Raw genomic sequence first — 16,267 nt, 5'->3', positions numbered from 1 at the left:
ATAACTCCGCAGCGGCGAGGCAGAATTAAAATAACTTTTGCGACACAAAGTGTTGATTCAGCATAAAGGATAAAATCCATATTACTTACAAAGGTCCCATTTTTAAATTTTTGCACACCAAATAAGGTTTCGATGCACAGCAGATAAACACAACACAGTAATCTCTCCTGAGTAAAATAATGCACATTGAGGCTTTTCAAAGTTATATTATTTTTTATTTTAGTCACGCTTGAAGCTATCGCAAATAAATACACTGATCCCCACATGGATCCAGTCCCTGCATGAAGTACAATATAAAACTCATTGGGCCTAAATCTCCTTTATAAATGTATAATTCTTTGTCTCTACTGGTATCCTAAGGCCGATGCTGTTGTCAGTCTCTGTCCATACAAGGCGTACGGGGAGTAATATGCCCCTGTGGCCGCGGGCACCGGCACCGGGCCGCCGGGTGTGGGCAGGGGGCTCTTTGAATAGGGGTGATAGCGGCTGGTCAGTCCGAGAGGGTGGTGGGGGCCCCTGAGGGCCAGCGTCCCGGGGCTGCCTGGGCTGCCATTAGGAGGCATATGCATGTGACAGGCCATAGCAGCGGCGGCAGCTGCGTTGGCGAGAGAAGATGAGCCCGGGTACCCAGATATCAACTTCTCCGTACCGGCAAAGGCCGTGTGAGTCCGCAAGTGGCTGAGAAGCTCTTCTGAGGAGGAAAAGCGCTTATCGCAAGGTCCGTTAGCAGACACCCAGTTACACACGTGCGGCAGGGGGTCATTGGGCAGCATAAACCCGTAAGGATATAAGGGATGTCCGCTGAAAGTATGGGCCGAGGAGTGCACGCCGTGCAACGGGTGCGTCGGGTACATGAGCGGGTATCCAGATTTGAGCGCCGCCGCAGCAGCCGCCGCCGCCGAGTCATGTGCGCAGTTAGCGCTGGACGCACCGGACAAATGGCTCGTGCAGTGGTAGCTCAGGCAGTACGGGTCTCGACACAGACTAGCAGACATTAGAGTCGGCGGGGACGCCCCAGCTAAGGGACTCGTCCCTGCTTTACTGCATCCCAGTGAGCTGGCAGCAGCAAACTGTGCACTTAAAAGCTGGCTGCTGGATTTGGTGGGGTCAAGGGTCATTCCATGAGGGAGGAACTGCTGCGGGTAACTTGCATAAGCACCCGCTAAACTTCCAGGATAGGAAATACCGGCAGGTGGCAAGGGGAAAACTGTATGACCGGGCTTATATGGGGAAACAGGGGCCACCAGTCCAGAGCCGAGGACGGAGGAGGACGAAGAGGTTACAGATGCTGAGTCTGATGTAACAGTCTTGGATCCAGATGTGTTTTCCTGGTGTTGGCTGCCATCAGAGGTAATTCCACTTATCCTATGGCTGCCATTACTCTCTGCCGTACTGCTTTTATTGCTATCAGAGTCCTTCTTTTCCTCCTTGTCCCCCGCTTTGCCTTCAGCCGGCAGTGGAGAGACGGAGGTGCAGGAGCTGGGGCTGCCTGTCCTGGGGGTGAACGGCTGGCAGGTGGCGCTAGGCACACGGAAACTGGTTTTATCTCCACTGAGGCTGCTGCTCGAGTCCTTTTTGTCTGACGATTTGGAGTAAGGTTTGAAGCTAGATTTGTCGTCGGCTCCGATGTCGCTCATTTTCAGCGGACCGGATTTGGTCTCCTTGTCACTAGATCCATTTGAGGTCACGGAGGACAGTTTGGAGGAGGACGGCGGGTCCGGTTTGCCGATCTGAGAGCACGTTTGGGCCAAAAGAGCCAGAGGACTTTTCTTGGCATCCAGCTGTAAAATAAAACAACAAAAAAAACACAATTAATGAAATTCACAAAATAAACTCGCACATGTCATGTTTGTGTGGTAATACGCACACACGACCACTCCGCGTAGTTTACGCATTGCGCATAAACTTATCTCGGGATGAAACTCAAAACAATTCAGCGTAAGGGGCATGCGAAGAGGGAGCGTCCCCACAGAGCTGGTTTACGTGAGATACAAGATAAGAGTGTACAACTGCCACGCGCCGAAAAACGACATGACAAACATGGGCATCAATTTACTGCAACAAGGTCATTAGTTTCCAAAGCGAGACAGACAGTTTATTCATTCAACGCAGACACAAATAAAATGAAAAAATCAACCGAAAATGTCAAAAATCTGATCTTAAAATCTTACTAGCAGAATATTATCCGATAGAGTACATCTATTCATTACACAGCGCGACTAAAACCCCATTTCTCTATAGTTGTTGACCCAATTTGTCCACAACATCCATCCCATAATAGCAGGTTGGACGCGTTGGTGTCCAGTGATTTTCAGAGTGAAACACTGTGGTTTCGTGTTGGCGCTTACCTCGATGGGACTGACCGGAGTGGACGGTAAAGGCTGAAGGTACTCCGGGTGTAAAAGGTGTCCTGCCCGAGCCGTAAGCATTTTCAAAACCTTTATGGGGAGACGGCCGGCTTGGCGAGAAGGGTCTGCAGGAGAGACGGAGTTGTGGACGAATTGCTGGCTGATCTTCACTGCGCCCTTCTCCCCCGAGGAGCCGCTCTCCCACGCTGGATTCGTGCTATTTCTCAGGACAGAGACCGTGGGCGATGTGATCATGACCCAATTCTCGTGGAAATGGTTGAGAAATACATGTGTAGGGTAAAGAAAAAGCCAACACTCAAAAAAAGAAAAAAACGGGTTAAAGCCTCTGCCAGAGAGAGAGAAGAAACAAACGTTAAATCCTTTTTTAAAAGAGACGCGCAGTGTGTGAGCAGAATCCGTGCGTATCACAGCCGCGATGCTTCATCCCCGGCGTCGCTCTGACAGTGTGGCTGCGGGTCCGAGAGCGGACTCGGTTAGTCGTGGGCAGGAGAGATCACTCCGCCTCCTCCTCTCCGAGCAGCATCAGAACTAGTCCGTGGATCACAGCCTTTGCCGCCTCCCAATCAAAAAGAGATCCCGAGGCGATCGGAGGGTCGAGTGAATGTGACGTTTCCTCCTCGCACGGGCGTGTATATCACATTTCACCCACTCCGAGCGCTTTTTAATTTAGAGTTTTTATAAATGCGTCTTTGCGTAATTGGCGCTTGGACGCATGCGCCGCCCTGTGTGGTTTTGCGGACGGAGAGCAAGGCCAACAAGGGGATAAAAAATGACCAAAACCTCTTTATATATCAAGTGAGAACACGATACATTTTAATTAACACATTTTAGTCCAGACAGTATGCGTCAGAAAAAAAGGAGAAGCTTTTATTGTTAGATATTTGGCAAATTAACACCTCTGGCCAAAATATTACACATTTACACTCCTTAATCTAAACTCCAGTTCGAGCTAATTTTCTTTGGATAAGTACTGCAATTAGGGAAACTACAGTTCAAGCCCATCTGATTGCCTCCTCCGTGCAAGAAATGTGTAAAAGAGACCTTTTGCACGATAGTGACTCATTAATGAATAACTTCTGACTCTAGAAGGATAGAAGGCTTTTATGGTCAGATATCCATCGGCATGTTTCACATTTTTTGCAACTTTCTCCCCTCAATCACGCAGCCTGTCATCTGTCAGTTCCCTGTCCTGCACGCCAGTTATTTGTCAGTCCTCTGCAGATTTTCTTTTTTTTTTTTGTGTGTGTGTGTGTGTGTGTGTGTGCCTCTTTTCAGTCAGATTCAGGTCAACTATTGTAAAGTGAATCCATGAGAAGTGAGGAGAAGAAGTGATGTGCCTCTCCCTTCACTCCTCCATCATCATTTAGGCCCGTCTGCCTGGTCTGGTTAAAACTGTGATTTGTTTAATTGGAGATGAGCTCTGTTTTATTTTTTTATTTTTTTATTTTTTTACAGAGCCTTAATTCTGCTACAGACATCTGTTTACTAGCATGTACTTTTCCGAGTGTGTTTTATTTTCTGTCTGTGAGAAATTAAAAAAATATTCCTCCTAATTTCCGTCACATTCAAGCCAAAAAGTCTTTTTTTTATTCCAAGAGCGCTTAAAAAAACCCTCTTGTGGCTGCCATTAATCATTTAGAGCTTCCACGTTTCTTCCCATCGAAATAGACCCACTTATCTTATTACTCAATAGCCTATAAATGTCTTGCTGATCAGGCGAAAGTTAAACATATGCAAGTGTTTTTTGATTGATAACAGGGGGGCTGTTTTCGGCAACGGCTGTCAGGGTCTGACACAGCGCTTTGAGTTATTAGGGCAGAGAAGGGCGACCATAAATTTCGACCGTCAGGCAAAAACTCCTTTATTGTGGACGTGATGGATGGCTCACCGCGGCAGACACCAAATTCTCGGCTTTATCCTTAAATGGCTGCACATTTTTTCGTCGCCCGTAATTCATTACTTTTAAACAGAAAGCTTGAAATCTCCTGCTAGTATTTCACACAAGGACACATTTATGAATCACCCCCCTCAGTCCATGCAAACACGACCGTTTACAAGCAGGGGGTTTGGATACCTCAGGTAGGTAGATTATACAGAACACAAGCCTTTATCTGGGCTGTACAATTAAAGTTTAATTATTATTATTTTCATCAAAGGATTCATTAATGTTTGGTTTTTGTTTCTTTAAAAGCCCATTAGAGCTCATATTTGGTCATAATTCAGGATGTAAGAACTAAAACTTTTGTAATTAAAATCAAGCGTTAAGTTTCTTTATTGAGCACAATCTATGATCAGTTTGTCACCAGTATCCAGGTATGTAACCTTTTCCTCAGCTATACATTACATTTTTATTCATAAATACATAGGTTCATGAGACATATCATCAGAATGGACCCTTAAAAACTTTTCTATTTCACTTTTTTTTGCGAGTTACACCATTTGCTATTGGCTGTCCTTATATTTACCATTGTCCTTGGTCAAAGAAAATATAAAGATATAAACAAACTGGGCAAATAGTCAGCACCATACAGGCTGGCAAAAACTATAAATCTTTTTCAGTTCTTTGAAAGTTCTTTGAAGTTTTATTTTTTACTTTTTAGTGTTCCAAGTGTTTTCTTTGAATTTATTCAGGGTCATATGAAAACAAAATGAGCAAAAGCCTCCACCTCCTCCACAGTGCTCGTCTGTGCAGAAAGAACACCTGAAATGTGTGTTGGAAAAACAACCGTCAACAATAATAGCAATTAGATTCACAGTGACAGGAGCTGCTATTATGACTGTGTTGTATAATGTATAATTGTATAATGTGTATTGTATAATTCAGTTCTGCAAATAGGATGGTTACTACATGGTTGATTAAACAAATGCATGCATATTGTATGATACGGTAGTTCAGTCCGTTTTTAATAAAAATTTGAACTCTTTTGTCAGTATATGTGCTATGAAATGATAACCAACCTCACAATGAACTATAAAAGTGATATTTTTGTGAAATCCTGTCTCTTCCAGGCACTTTGGAGGTTCCAGGCAACAGTGGAAGATTTACCCAAACAGCATGAAGGTAAGTAAGTGCTCCAGTCTTATTATTCTCCTCTCTTTATATTTGCTCATGTACATTAAAAACATTACAAAAGAACCCGGAACTATTAGAAAAATGACCAAAACTCAGGTGTAAAAGCCCTTGACATATAGCTTATATAAAAGGATATGGTCGATAACTGCGGCATTATAATGTCGAGCAAATGGAATAAGAAATTCCCTCGACATGACATGAAAATTCACCTTGTGGCAGCCGGCGCAGGGCGCACCATGTCAGCGGCCAGACAGGCCGACTGGATCTGACAGGTAAAAAGGGGAGATGATGGTTAGAAGGTGCTATTGTTTCATGCCGCTTTCTTGACCTGTCAGGTCCTGACGCAGAGGCCTGGATCGACGACCTCCTTGTCACATGCAAACAGTCTTAAAAGGCCGTTATCCAGACTATGGTGATTGCTCCTGTTTAATTGATTTGCTTTGCACTGAGGCCTGTCACATTAATAATGGTTAAGTACAGCCCAAGTGTGTCACCCAGAGTGGTGCGTCTATCGGGAAATTAACAGCCTTAACTAACTGCTGTCTGTGAAGCTAGAACTGTATGATGATATGAGATGCAGCAGTTTCATGCTTAGGTTGAAACTAGTGTTTGTAATATAACTGTTTTTTCTGTTGAACAGCAGCTGTACTTTTTCCCTTTTCCCCCATATGTATTTTTAAAACCTGCCATAGTTTGACCTCTTCATTGAAGTAGCAGTATATATGGCTATATTATATGCCTATCTCATAATGAACTACCATCCAGAGTAAAACACAGAGCTACGCTGACAAGTAAATGGTGTTGAGTGAATAAGACTCAGATTACGCTCTCCACCACTTCACAGGAGCCTTTGACAGGTTGCAGTAGACATTAAGTCTCTCTGATATTTCCATGACTGACTGACAGGTTGAAATTGCTCCCATCACCTTGATAGCATGGTAATGCACCTTGCATGTGGACTGTCTTTAAAGTGCAGGAAATTAGACTCCAAGTTGAGAGTCGCCTTTCAACCAAATATGACAAGAAAATAGACTGCTTTTCTTCTGCGCCCAGAGAGGGAAAAAAGGCCCCACAGAAGCTGGCACAGAATAAGAGGTTATAGGAGAAAGTGTCAGGAAGTATTACGGATATTATGTGTTTAAGACAGGACATTTCAGATACTTAGAAGTCATACTCATTCCCCTTGACTACACCCAAGATATTTGCCCCAATCCCCCCATCTGTGTCGAATACTGTAGCGTTGACTTCATTTGCAAGAGCTCAACTTGGAGCTGACATGAAGAACTTGCACTATCTTGCCGGAAGTCAGACGACGGGAGCGCAGCATGACGGAGAGAGTTAGAAAAGTTGAGGTGCAGCCAAGATCGCGCCAGTGAAGGGTCTTTTTCACGTTGTCTCCTCAATTAGTTAAAGCTGGTCAGGAGTAGGAAGTAAAGCCTATGGAGATTATATGCTGTCGTCCACTTGCCATCAGGTAGGTGAGGATCCTGGCGGGTTGTAGTCATGCTGTAGAGAAGAGTTAACTTCACCTACCCTCCCTGTTAGCACTGGAACCAACAGCTCAATTCAACCTGACAGCTGCCATATTACTGGTTCAGAACTTTGTGGAAACTTCAAGAAGCTCCAGTAAGACCTACTGTACTGTACTTGTATAGTAGCTTTCGGAAAAAAGGCAGTATGATCATTTAGCAATTTTCGCATTATCTTTGGTACCCTTAGGGCTCCATGTAATGATTATTTTCATTCGATCAGTCGATCAATCCTTTGTCAGAAAATGGTGAAAAATGGCCATCATGATTTCCTTGAGCCCAATTTGATGTCTTAAAATTGCCTGTTTTGTCTGACCAACAAGTCCAAAATCCAAAATATTCAGTTGACAAGGATATAAAATGGGAAAAAGGCACCAAAGAAGCTGGAAAGAGAGAATGTTTGGCATTTGATTAATTATCAGTTATCAAAGTCATTGTTGATACATTTTCTGTAAACCCACTGATTTATCTACATCCTTTCTGTGTCTTTATTTCTCTAATTATTGAATGTGTAATGTGCCACCAAACACTGAATTTGTTTGTGAAGTGTAAAATCTAAATTCTCCACATCCACACATGAAGCACTATATGCTGATCCCTCACATTTACTTGTCTAGATTTAATTTATGGACCCTAAGCTGGGGTGAAAATGTACAGGTAGCGTGTTATGACACTGGAAGCACTGTGCAGGTCGGGATGAATGTCTGTGATGGGCAGATTATTCAGACTAAAGTAGGCCTAAAGAATGATCTTGTCACATTTCACAGGCAGGATTAGGGATGCGCAGGAGGAGCGCTTCAGTCAGGAATTAGCGTCATGTGGTCGGCTGGAGACAAGCATGCAAGGTATTTGCCGAGACAGGCTTGGACACTTACTGCTCCATTTGTCTACTTAGTGATCAAATACCGAAGTTGATGGTTATTTCTCTGTCGTTTGTGGTTTATGTGATATGTGTTCATCATCTGTAGGTGTTTCCACGTTGTGAAATTGTCTGAATTTCAGAGATCAGAACACCCTGTGGACATCCAGAATCACATACAATTATACATATAATTCACAATATAGCATTAGATACAGCACAAGATGCCATCTTGACTGGTAGCCCATAGCAGCACATACTATATTTGTGGCTTTGCATTTTAAATGGAGGCGAGTGTGAGTGTCTTCAGGCTATCAGAATGAGCTATTACCACGATGATTGAAGAGTGAGGGAGTGCGCGAGCTAAAAGACAAAGTAGAAGAGCCCTGACAAATGAAATCAAACTTCATAAGACCTGCCAGTGGTGTCAGTTGTTATCCATATCTCAAGCGCATTATGGTACTGCAACGCTGCGTACTGCCTTCTCATCTGTCGGCTCAAATTCATCACATTCTCGACTGTTTCTTTTAAGTCACAAGTGTCAGTGTGAAGAGGAGTCTTAATTGACAACTGAGTGGCACAGACGTGGACCGCTGCCTTTATTTTGGTGCCAAGAAGGGTTGTGTTGTTTTGATGAGCTATTATTGGCAGAAGCCAGTAGCAGATAGCAGTCGGCCTGGAAATGGGAAGTGACATCAGACAGAGAGGAGCTTGTCATTGTCTTCAGGCGAGTTCAATCTCGCTGTAAGTTCGGAACAGCCTGTTGAAATGTCACTCAGCAAGTTTTTTTTTATCTTTTGAGAAGAGAAATTTGGTGAAATTCTTAGCAGAAATTATTTATTTTGTCATCTGGATTTTGAATAGCTAAAACAAGTTGGCATGGTTTCAAAGAAGATTCTTTCTGGTAAATTATATTTATTATGTTGAACATAGAAAGCTATCATGAGCCTCCAGTCTTCATATGCAGCACATTTAAGATCTGTGCTGCAATGTTCCTCAACATATTATTTATATATCTATATTTCTATATTATTTTATATAATTTCATACTTACCTTTAGTGGTACCTAACATGGGGAATTCCATCATTAAAACTAGTTTCAATGAAAACTACTCAAAGTGAGTATGTTGACATACTTTAAAATGCAATGTTGGTTGGTCCGTAGGCCGATCACTTTGGTCCAGATTGAAATATCTCACCAACCCTTTGCCATAAAATTTGGGACAAAACATGAGCAAATAAAGCTGAAACTATCTGCTTGGCCAGACCACCAAAGCTGTGGCTAAAGTGAGTAACTATATTTCACATTTAGGGTGAACTGTTCCTTTTTTAATAATAATTGAGGACCGGATTGCACACACACCTTAACAACTAATGTAAACCGTTGTTCTTGATACTGTAACCGGCACTCTGAGCACATCTGGCATTTATAACCAGCTCACAGTAAATCAATGAGGCGTCTGTAACATGTAGCTCAATAGAAGCACTTCTTAATCACAATGTTCTCCTCTAATATTCACTCAGTTGGAGTACAGTGTAAATAAATAGCTCTCAGCGCAGTGCATCTTACTGTACATTGATCACGAGCACGAGACCCCAGGCAACAATGCACAAAAGAAAAATGGCTTCCTTATTTTCACTCATCCGAGGCTCTGTGCAGCCCTTAATAGACAGAATCAGAATGTCTGCTGTGGTGTTGCAGGCTTTATGAGACCATTACCGCTTTTTATTGTGTATCCCCGGACTAATGGCTTTCTATAGTCCCTCTGATTTACGGCCTGTCAGCTTTGTGGCTGTCCATTAGAACGGGAGGTTGACATCAAGCCAGTGGTTGAAGTGCCCACTGTTAAAAATAAGGAAGTCATGTCTCACACATAGACGCCGGGCTCCTAAAATGTCTGTTCCAAAACACATTCATGGTTGCTTGTTTTCCAGACCTTTTTGTCTTTTCATATGCTGCCCCTTTACTTCACGGAGCTATATTAAGTCATTTACTGTGGACAAATATTACACTGTTTCTGAGTGACATAAATGACACATGTCTACAGTAAGTAGTTGGAAAAATAAAAGTCTGTCAAATCCATTAACATGCATTAACACTTAACGTTTGGAATAATCTGCATTAAATTGTGTTTTTATGGGTGCTTTATTATAGTGCATAAACTGTGGTCCTAGCACTTAAACACATCATTAAGTATTAGTTTGTCATTACGATTTTATTTTCAGCTTTGATTTTGTAAAGTTTTATGGGTTGGGTGGTATCCTTTTAGTCAAGTACTGCATGAGTCACCGGCACATAGATGAGGATTACTGGTGCTGACATCAGTTATACCTGGCAAACACCCTTATTGTAATCTTAAAGGATCAGTCTGGTTTATTTCACCTTCGGCCTTATTTTCATAGTTTTAGCCATCATTTGCATCAGTAATAATAACACTGTAAAGTAATTGCTAAGATCTGGGAACATAACTAAACAGAATCATTCAGGGAAAGAAACATGAGATTCAGACCCTGGATCATATAGAGGAAAAAGAGACATGGAACAGTTCTCCAACAGTTCTTAAGGGACCAGTGTTTTTCTACCAGAATTTCAAGAGGTGAAGTTGTGGATTTCAACTAACTGTTCTGAATACTGCTCGTGTCTGTATTTGATGACCTAAGAATGAGAATGGGCTGTGTGGAAGTGTAGGAGAAACTATGTTAGCAGTGGAAGGCCATATCTACAGCCACTGCTTGGTTTGTCTGTTCTGGGCTACTGTAGAACTATGGAGGTTCAACATGGCAGACTCCATTGAAGGTAACACGCAGCGTATGTAGATAAAAACATCTCATTCTAAGGTAACAAAACAAAAACAATTCCTATTTCCAGATGGTTATATATTAATGAAAACATGTCTCTGAATATAATATCATTCCATTACTGCCAATAGATCTTGCTAAATGTTACACACTGGACCTTTAAACTCTGGATGTTTGGCCACAATGGCCCATGCTCATATTTGCAAAGTTTATTTAAAATAAAGTTCAATGGTGAATTATGACTCAAACTTTGTGTTCCAAACTTCCATCATAGTTTACAGAACAACTTCCTGTTTCAGTTTTGACCATACTTATAGTTATGTGTGCACAGTTTTCTCACATTTTGGGTGCACTGACTTTAGTTTTTTTCTCTAAATAAAGTGGTTTTATATAATCTGACTGGCAGTGTCTCTTACCCCATCTGATTTCTTTTCAGCAATGTAGCTGATTTGGTTCCCAAATCCTTGCAAATACTTTGGTGAGCTATCATAACATGATAGAGATGATGGCCAAAACAAAGAAAATAAGACCTTAAAGAGACCAAAGTTGTAATAAAGTGGAATTATCCTTTAATGCTACTGCTTATGTTCGCTCTCAGAGCAAATATGAATGTAGAAAGTAGAGACTAGGACTATTTCACAGAGTTCATTTTGACGTCATAGTAGGAAAAGCACAGGTGTAACTCATTACATGTGGATGCGTTCCATTTAGGTGTTCTGGTTTGAGGGTCTTCTTATACATGCTGGCTCACTGACGTGGCTAATTGGGACATTTAATGGAATGGAAAATTTGATTTAGATCTGCCTTTTTTCTTACAATCCAAGACTTGAAAGACGGTAAGTTCAGACAAACCAGGGAAATTTCCAAAAATCAAAAACACAGTGATCAATGATGAAAATCTGAAATTTACCTGCACTGTGTTAGCGTTGCCTGCCAGGATGAGCACATGCAGACAAACAGGAAGGAATGTTTAATTTAAAGGGGATCGTAAATGGATCACTATACAAGAAAGCCACCTCAGACTTTTATCTCTGTTGGCTCTTGTATGACCTTTCATACTGCATTTTTTTTATGTACAGCTGGACTAACTTTAAAGCCGGCTGAGTTGCAGAACAGTGCTCTTACCTCAGATAATCTGTCCTGATTCTTCCATAAACCTGACTTTATTAGCTCATACACAAGGATCATCCATGCGGAATTAGAGCAAAAAAAATCTACCGTGACAATTTAACTTCCTTCAGATGTTCTGGATGGAAATCATATCGCACAAAACGCGCTCTGTAGTTTCTGAACGTGATACATAATTAGCGAAATCTGCTCTGAAAACCACAGATATCTCGTCAATATTTCGCCGTCTTTCCCTAATTGTTCGCGGTGCATCAGAGCCACAGGCGAGGGTTAGGCAGGTGATCCCTGACGGGGGTGGAGCGGGTCCTGCTTCACATAAAATCAATTCTGGCCTTTGGTGTTGGCAAGCCAGCGGGGTTGGGGGCGAGGAGGGGGAACACATGTCTGACACCTCCTGACTTTTTCATGAGGTAGTTGTTTGAAGTTTTAAACCCCCACAGAGGATTCTTGGGGCGATGAATATAAAAGGGGGTGCAGCTTAAAGCTCAGGCATATTATCATCAATGAAGACTGTTACCCAGTTTGATGAGGAAAGTCAAGTAATTTTCTAGACCTGAAAGAATTACCAAGAATATTACAACCTTCAAAAGCTAATTTATTTAAACATCACCATCATGATTCTTCAATAATGGCATGTGTTTTTCTTTTTTGATGGACGTCCTTTCATTATAAGCTGCTCTTAGGTCGTCCTTGTCTCAAGTGGTTCTGTTCTCTCTCTGTTCACGCGCTGTGGTGGGCACAAAGAAGAGGAGCATGACCTCAAAGCATCTTTTGTTGCAGAGGCAGTGGAGGGTGGTGGCCGTGATTCATGTGATGGGGTGAGGAGGTGTGGTAGGTACTGAGGAGGGTGGGCCGACAATGACAAGCTTGAGTTCTGCAGTCCCGGTGGTCCTGTCTTTCAGCTGTTCTTGTTATAACTGCTGTCTCTTCAAAACGTTTGATAGTAACATGTTCATCTCGGACTATATGACTATTTATGTGTGTATCTTCACCAGTTAGATACGCTACTATAGTTAACTGTCTCTGCCATGGAGTAAATGTTTTCTGCACCATTTATTTTACAAAAACAGATTTTATAATAGATTTGTTTGGGCCATGAGCCAAGGAACAGGTGATTAGTTTTTGTTGTAGATCTGGATTAATGAGATTCATCATGTGCTATTTTATAGAGTTAAAAGATTAAAAGCCAAGACTGACCAATATTCAGGTGAATTTAACAAGTTTGTTACACTGGGTGACACGTTATTTCATTACAAAGAACCTGGGCATTGTGGTTTATATTGAGTGATTTCCACATACACCATACTGCTTCTGTAAATACTCACTATGTGTATTAATCCACAGCTGAAACTAGTCCCAAACAAATACACTATTTACTACTCTTTGGTTAACATTTGCTAGAAGCTACAGTGCCCCGCTGCTTAAAGGAATTATTGAGCCCCTTCTAGAAAATGGAACAATATATTTGTGAGTTGTTTTAAATGATTTGTGTCAGTAGGAACCAGTATACATAAAGTACATGTGCAAAATGCTTTTTCACCTAAATGTACAGTAGGTGATGCTGGAGTCTAAATGTAGTAATGGGTCCCAATCACATGAACGTTTCACACTTCATCCATGTACAAATTAATAATATTCCCAGAATATCTATTCATTCATTAATGGAAGTCAACAGCCAATCAGCATGAATGGATCACTGTGTACATGGATTCATTTCTGTATCAAACATTTCTAAACATTTTCTGTCACTAAAAACGCTATAGAAATGTGCCTTTGCTGAGTCTTTCTAGTATTTGTTGCTAAAGGTGTTATTTTTTTTCAACCTCGCAGTAACTGACATACATTACATTGAACAGTGCAGAAGTGTCATTTGCTGACTTCCTCTAACAGATGCTGGTGCTCGTCTCAGGGAAGTGCAATGTCCTGGATCTAGTGGCACTGCCATATAACTGCTGTATAAATAGATTCCTATGACAGAGCCATTCATCTCCAGCCATGAACACATCAACATTAAAAGACAGCTCACCGAGACCTCTGCGCTTGTTAGGGCAAGATCAGCAGTCCAGATGCCCAAGATGTAAACTCGTGAAGGGAAGATTAATTTATCTGTCATCTCTGCCTTTGACAGTAGTTATAAATCTGATTTAGCTGTTGAGCAAGGGCCATGAAGAAGGGCAGTTGGACATTAAGATTTCAAAGGAGTGATATCAAGAGGACTAACTCGTGACTCATGGCCTGCCACAAACGGGTCAAAAGTTCTCGTGGGACGTACTATGTGTGTGGTGTGATGTTTTGCAACTTTGGGGAGAAAAAAAAAGAGGCTTCTGCTCATCTCTTCTTCCTTGTGTTATTTTCAAAATGGCGGCAATCATGTGAGGCGCCTTGGACAAAAAACGGGCCCAGGGTGTCAAAGGAGCTATTTACTGGTAGATGGATGGGAACAGGCGATACGAGGTGGTCACATCCTGTGACCATCTGCATGGGAGTCATGCTAGTTATTCAGATCGGACACAGATGCTCGGGCATAACGTGAGCCTCTATGCAGATATTTGGACGCGTGACAAAATGTTTAGTGCCACAGTTCATGGAATGTCAAGTGGATTTGTGACGTGCCAGCGTTTTCTACAGGTTCATTTGAGTATTTCACTAAATTGCCTTTCTTTCATCGAAGTAAATTCACAGTATTTGTATTTTTGTGAAATTAACGTCATCCCCTTTAGAACTTCAGATTAGTCAATGTGAACTCTCAGTATTTTTCTTTTTTTTGTGAAATTAACATCATCCTCGTCAGAATTACTAATTCTAAGCTGTCTACAGGTCGTTTACTTCCTTCTCTCTTCAACTAAACATATTAGAGGGTTAAAGAAACTGAGGCATTTGCTGACACTGAAATTACTCTGTGCATAACATACTGCTTTAAGATGCTTAAGGTGGGGATAAAATGTCATACCACATTAAACAGCTAAATGACCTGATCACAGCACTGTGTAGGTGTAGCGTGGGTGGGAGGGGGCGACACACGATGATGAATCTCTTCCTTTGAAGCCCTTTTCTTTTCAACGTGTCTGGGTTGCTTTCACTCAGTTGAAACCACACTCTTTGTATGGTAAACAAGAAGGTTTTGTGACGGGAACAAAGAGTGAATAGAGATTTTTAAGGGAGTCTATTGTTACTGCACATATGTATGTCAAGTGGAAGGACAGTGAATACACTGAGCAGTCCTATTTACTTACATAGTTGTATAATGTAGTCTGCTGTTGCAGGGAAAAATATTTATATTTACCACTACATTTCACAGAGAATATTAGAATTTATACTTACTCCCTTCTCTGAGCCACATATATCGTCACATCTTACTTTGGATATATAATCCGTTTATAAAACATTAAACATTGTTATAGATAAAAATGATAGTAAATGCTACTTACATGTTCGTACAACAAATACTTAAGGACATTGCACTGACAATATTTTTACTTAAAAGTGACTGATTATCTTAAGTGCTGTGCCGTGAATCTAATTTATGCCAATGTAAAGAGTGGTTCATGTGGATTTTGAAAAGTAACTGATAGTCTACACTGGCATCTAAGCAAGGAAACTTTAAAGTGTTAAATTAAGAAAGGAATTTGGGAATTTAGAGATTTTTTTGTGTTTAGGTCCAAATGTTTTGTAATATTGTAATTGATTAATATAATCATAATTATAACCAAGTTTTAACAAGAATGACAATGACTTATAATATAGCTGAACTACAGTTACACTACTCACTACATTGAAGACCTATCAACATCACTAGTAAATGCTAAAACTAAGCATAACAGCAGGACATGAAGAGAAGAGTCATAAAGTCAGCAGACTGACTTATTAAGTTACACAGCAAAATCTAACTAGCATAGGCCAGCATTAGCAACTGTAAGCTATGGGTTATACAACACCAAGTGAGGCTGTAGCTGCAAAACCCATGATTGTAATGGATTGTGTTATTTGGTCTTTCAAAAAGTTCCACAGTCTCTCTTTAAGGAAAATTCTGAATGCACTTACATGCAGGCTACTTGTAATGGAGTATTTTTACAGTGAGGCTCTGCTACTTTTACTTGAGCAAATGCTTTCACTACTCAATAAACCACAAGTCTACAGTTTAAAGCCCTGACTCATTTTTCATCCTAACTCACAGAACAAACTGTTAATAAAGTAAATTTCAGTGGTCTCCTCTCCATAGTAAATTCCCGCACATTACAGTACAAAGTAAGACGTAACGTACTTCTGACTTAACTGAACCTAATTACATTAATGATGGCATAAATTACTCCACTGGTGTGGTTTGGCCACTGTGGTGCATTTTTCCCAGAGCTGTGGCACGGAGGACAGTGGGAATTTTGACATGTCAAAGCGTCCAGGGCCAGAAGCAGGATTAATGGCTGCCTGCCTGCATCCAAGGTCCTTCAGCAGTAATTGCAAGCAGAATCTGACTCTATGATCTCAGCAGCGGTATGCAACATGCCAAAACAGC

General features: G+C 41.4%; 1 protein-coding gene across 1 annotated transcript; it reads right to left on the bottom strand.

The window, feature by feature from the left end:
* Window positions 1-218: 218 nt before the first annotated feature.
* Window positions 219-2,922, bottom strand: LOC118335505 (zinc finger protein 503-like). The gene is made up of 2 exons (XM_035671814.1): window positions 2,349-2,922; window positions 219-1,781 (listed from the first exon to the last, which is right to left on the bottom strand). Exons 1-2 carry the CDS (start codon window positions 2,601-2,603, stop codon window positions 345-347), a joined length of 1,692 nt encoding a protein of 563 aa, XP_035527707.1. The 5' UTR covers window positions 2,604-2,922; the 3' UTR covers window positions 219-344.
* Window positions 2,923-16,267: the final 13,345 nt, after the last annotated feature.

Source organism: Morone saxatilis, unplaced genomic scaffold (genome assembly GCF_004916995.1).
Source record: "Morone saxatilis isolate NCDOM2014 unplaced genomic scaffold, NCSU_SB_2.0 Contig1, whole genome shotgun sequence".
Lineage (NCBI taxonomy): Eukaryota > Metazoa > Chordata > Actinopteri > Moronidae > Morone > Morone saxatilis.
This window is presented reverse-complemented; position numbering and strand designations above follow the sequence as displayed.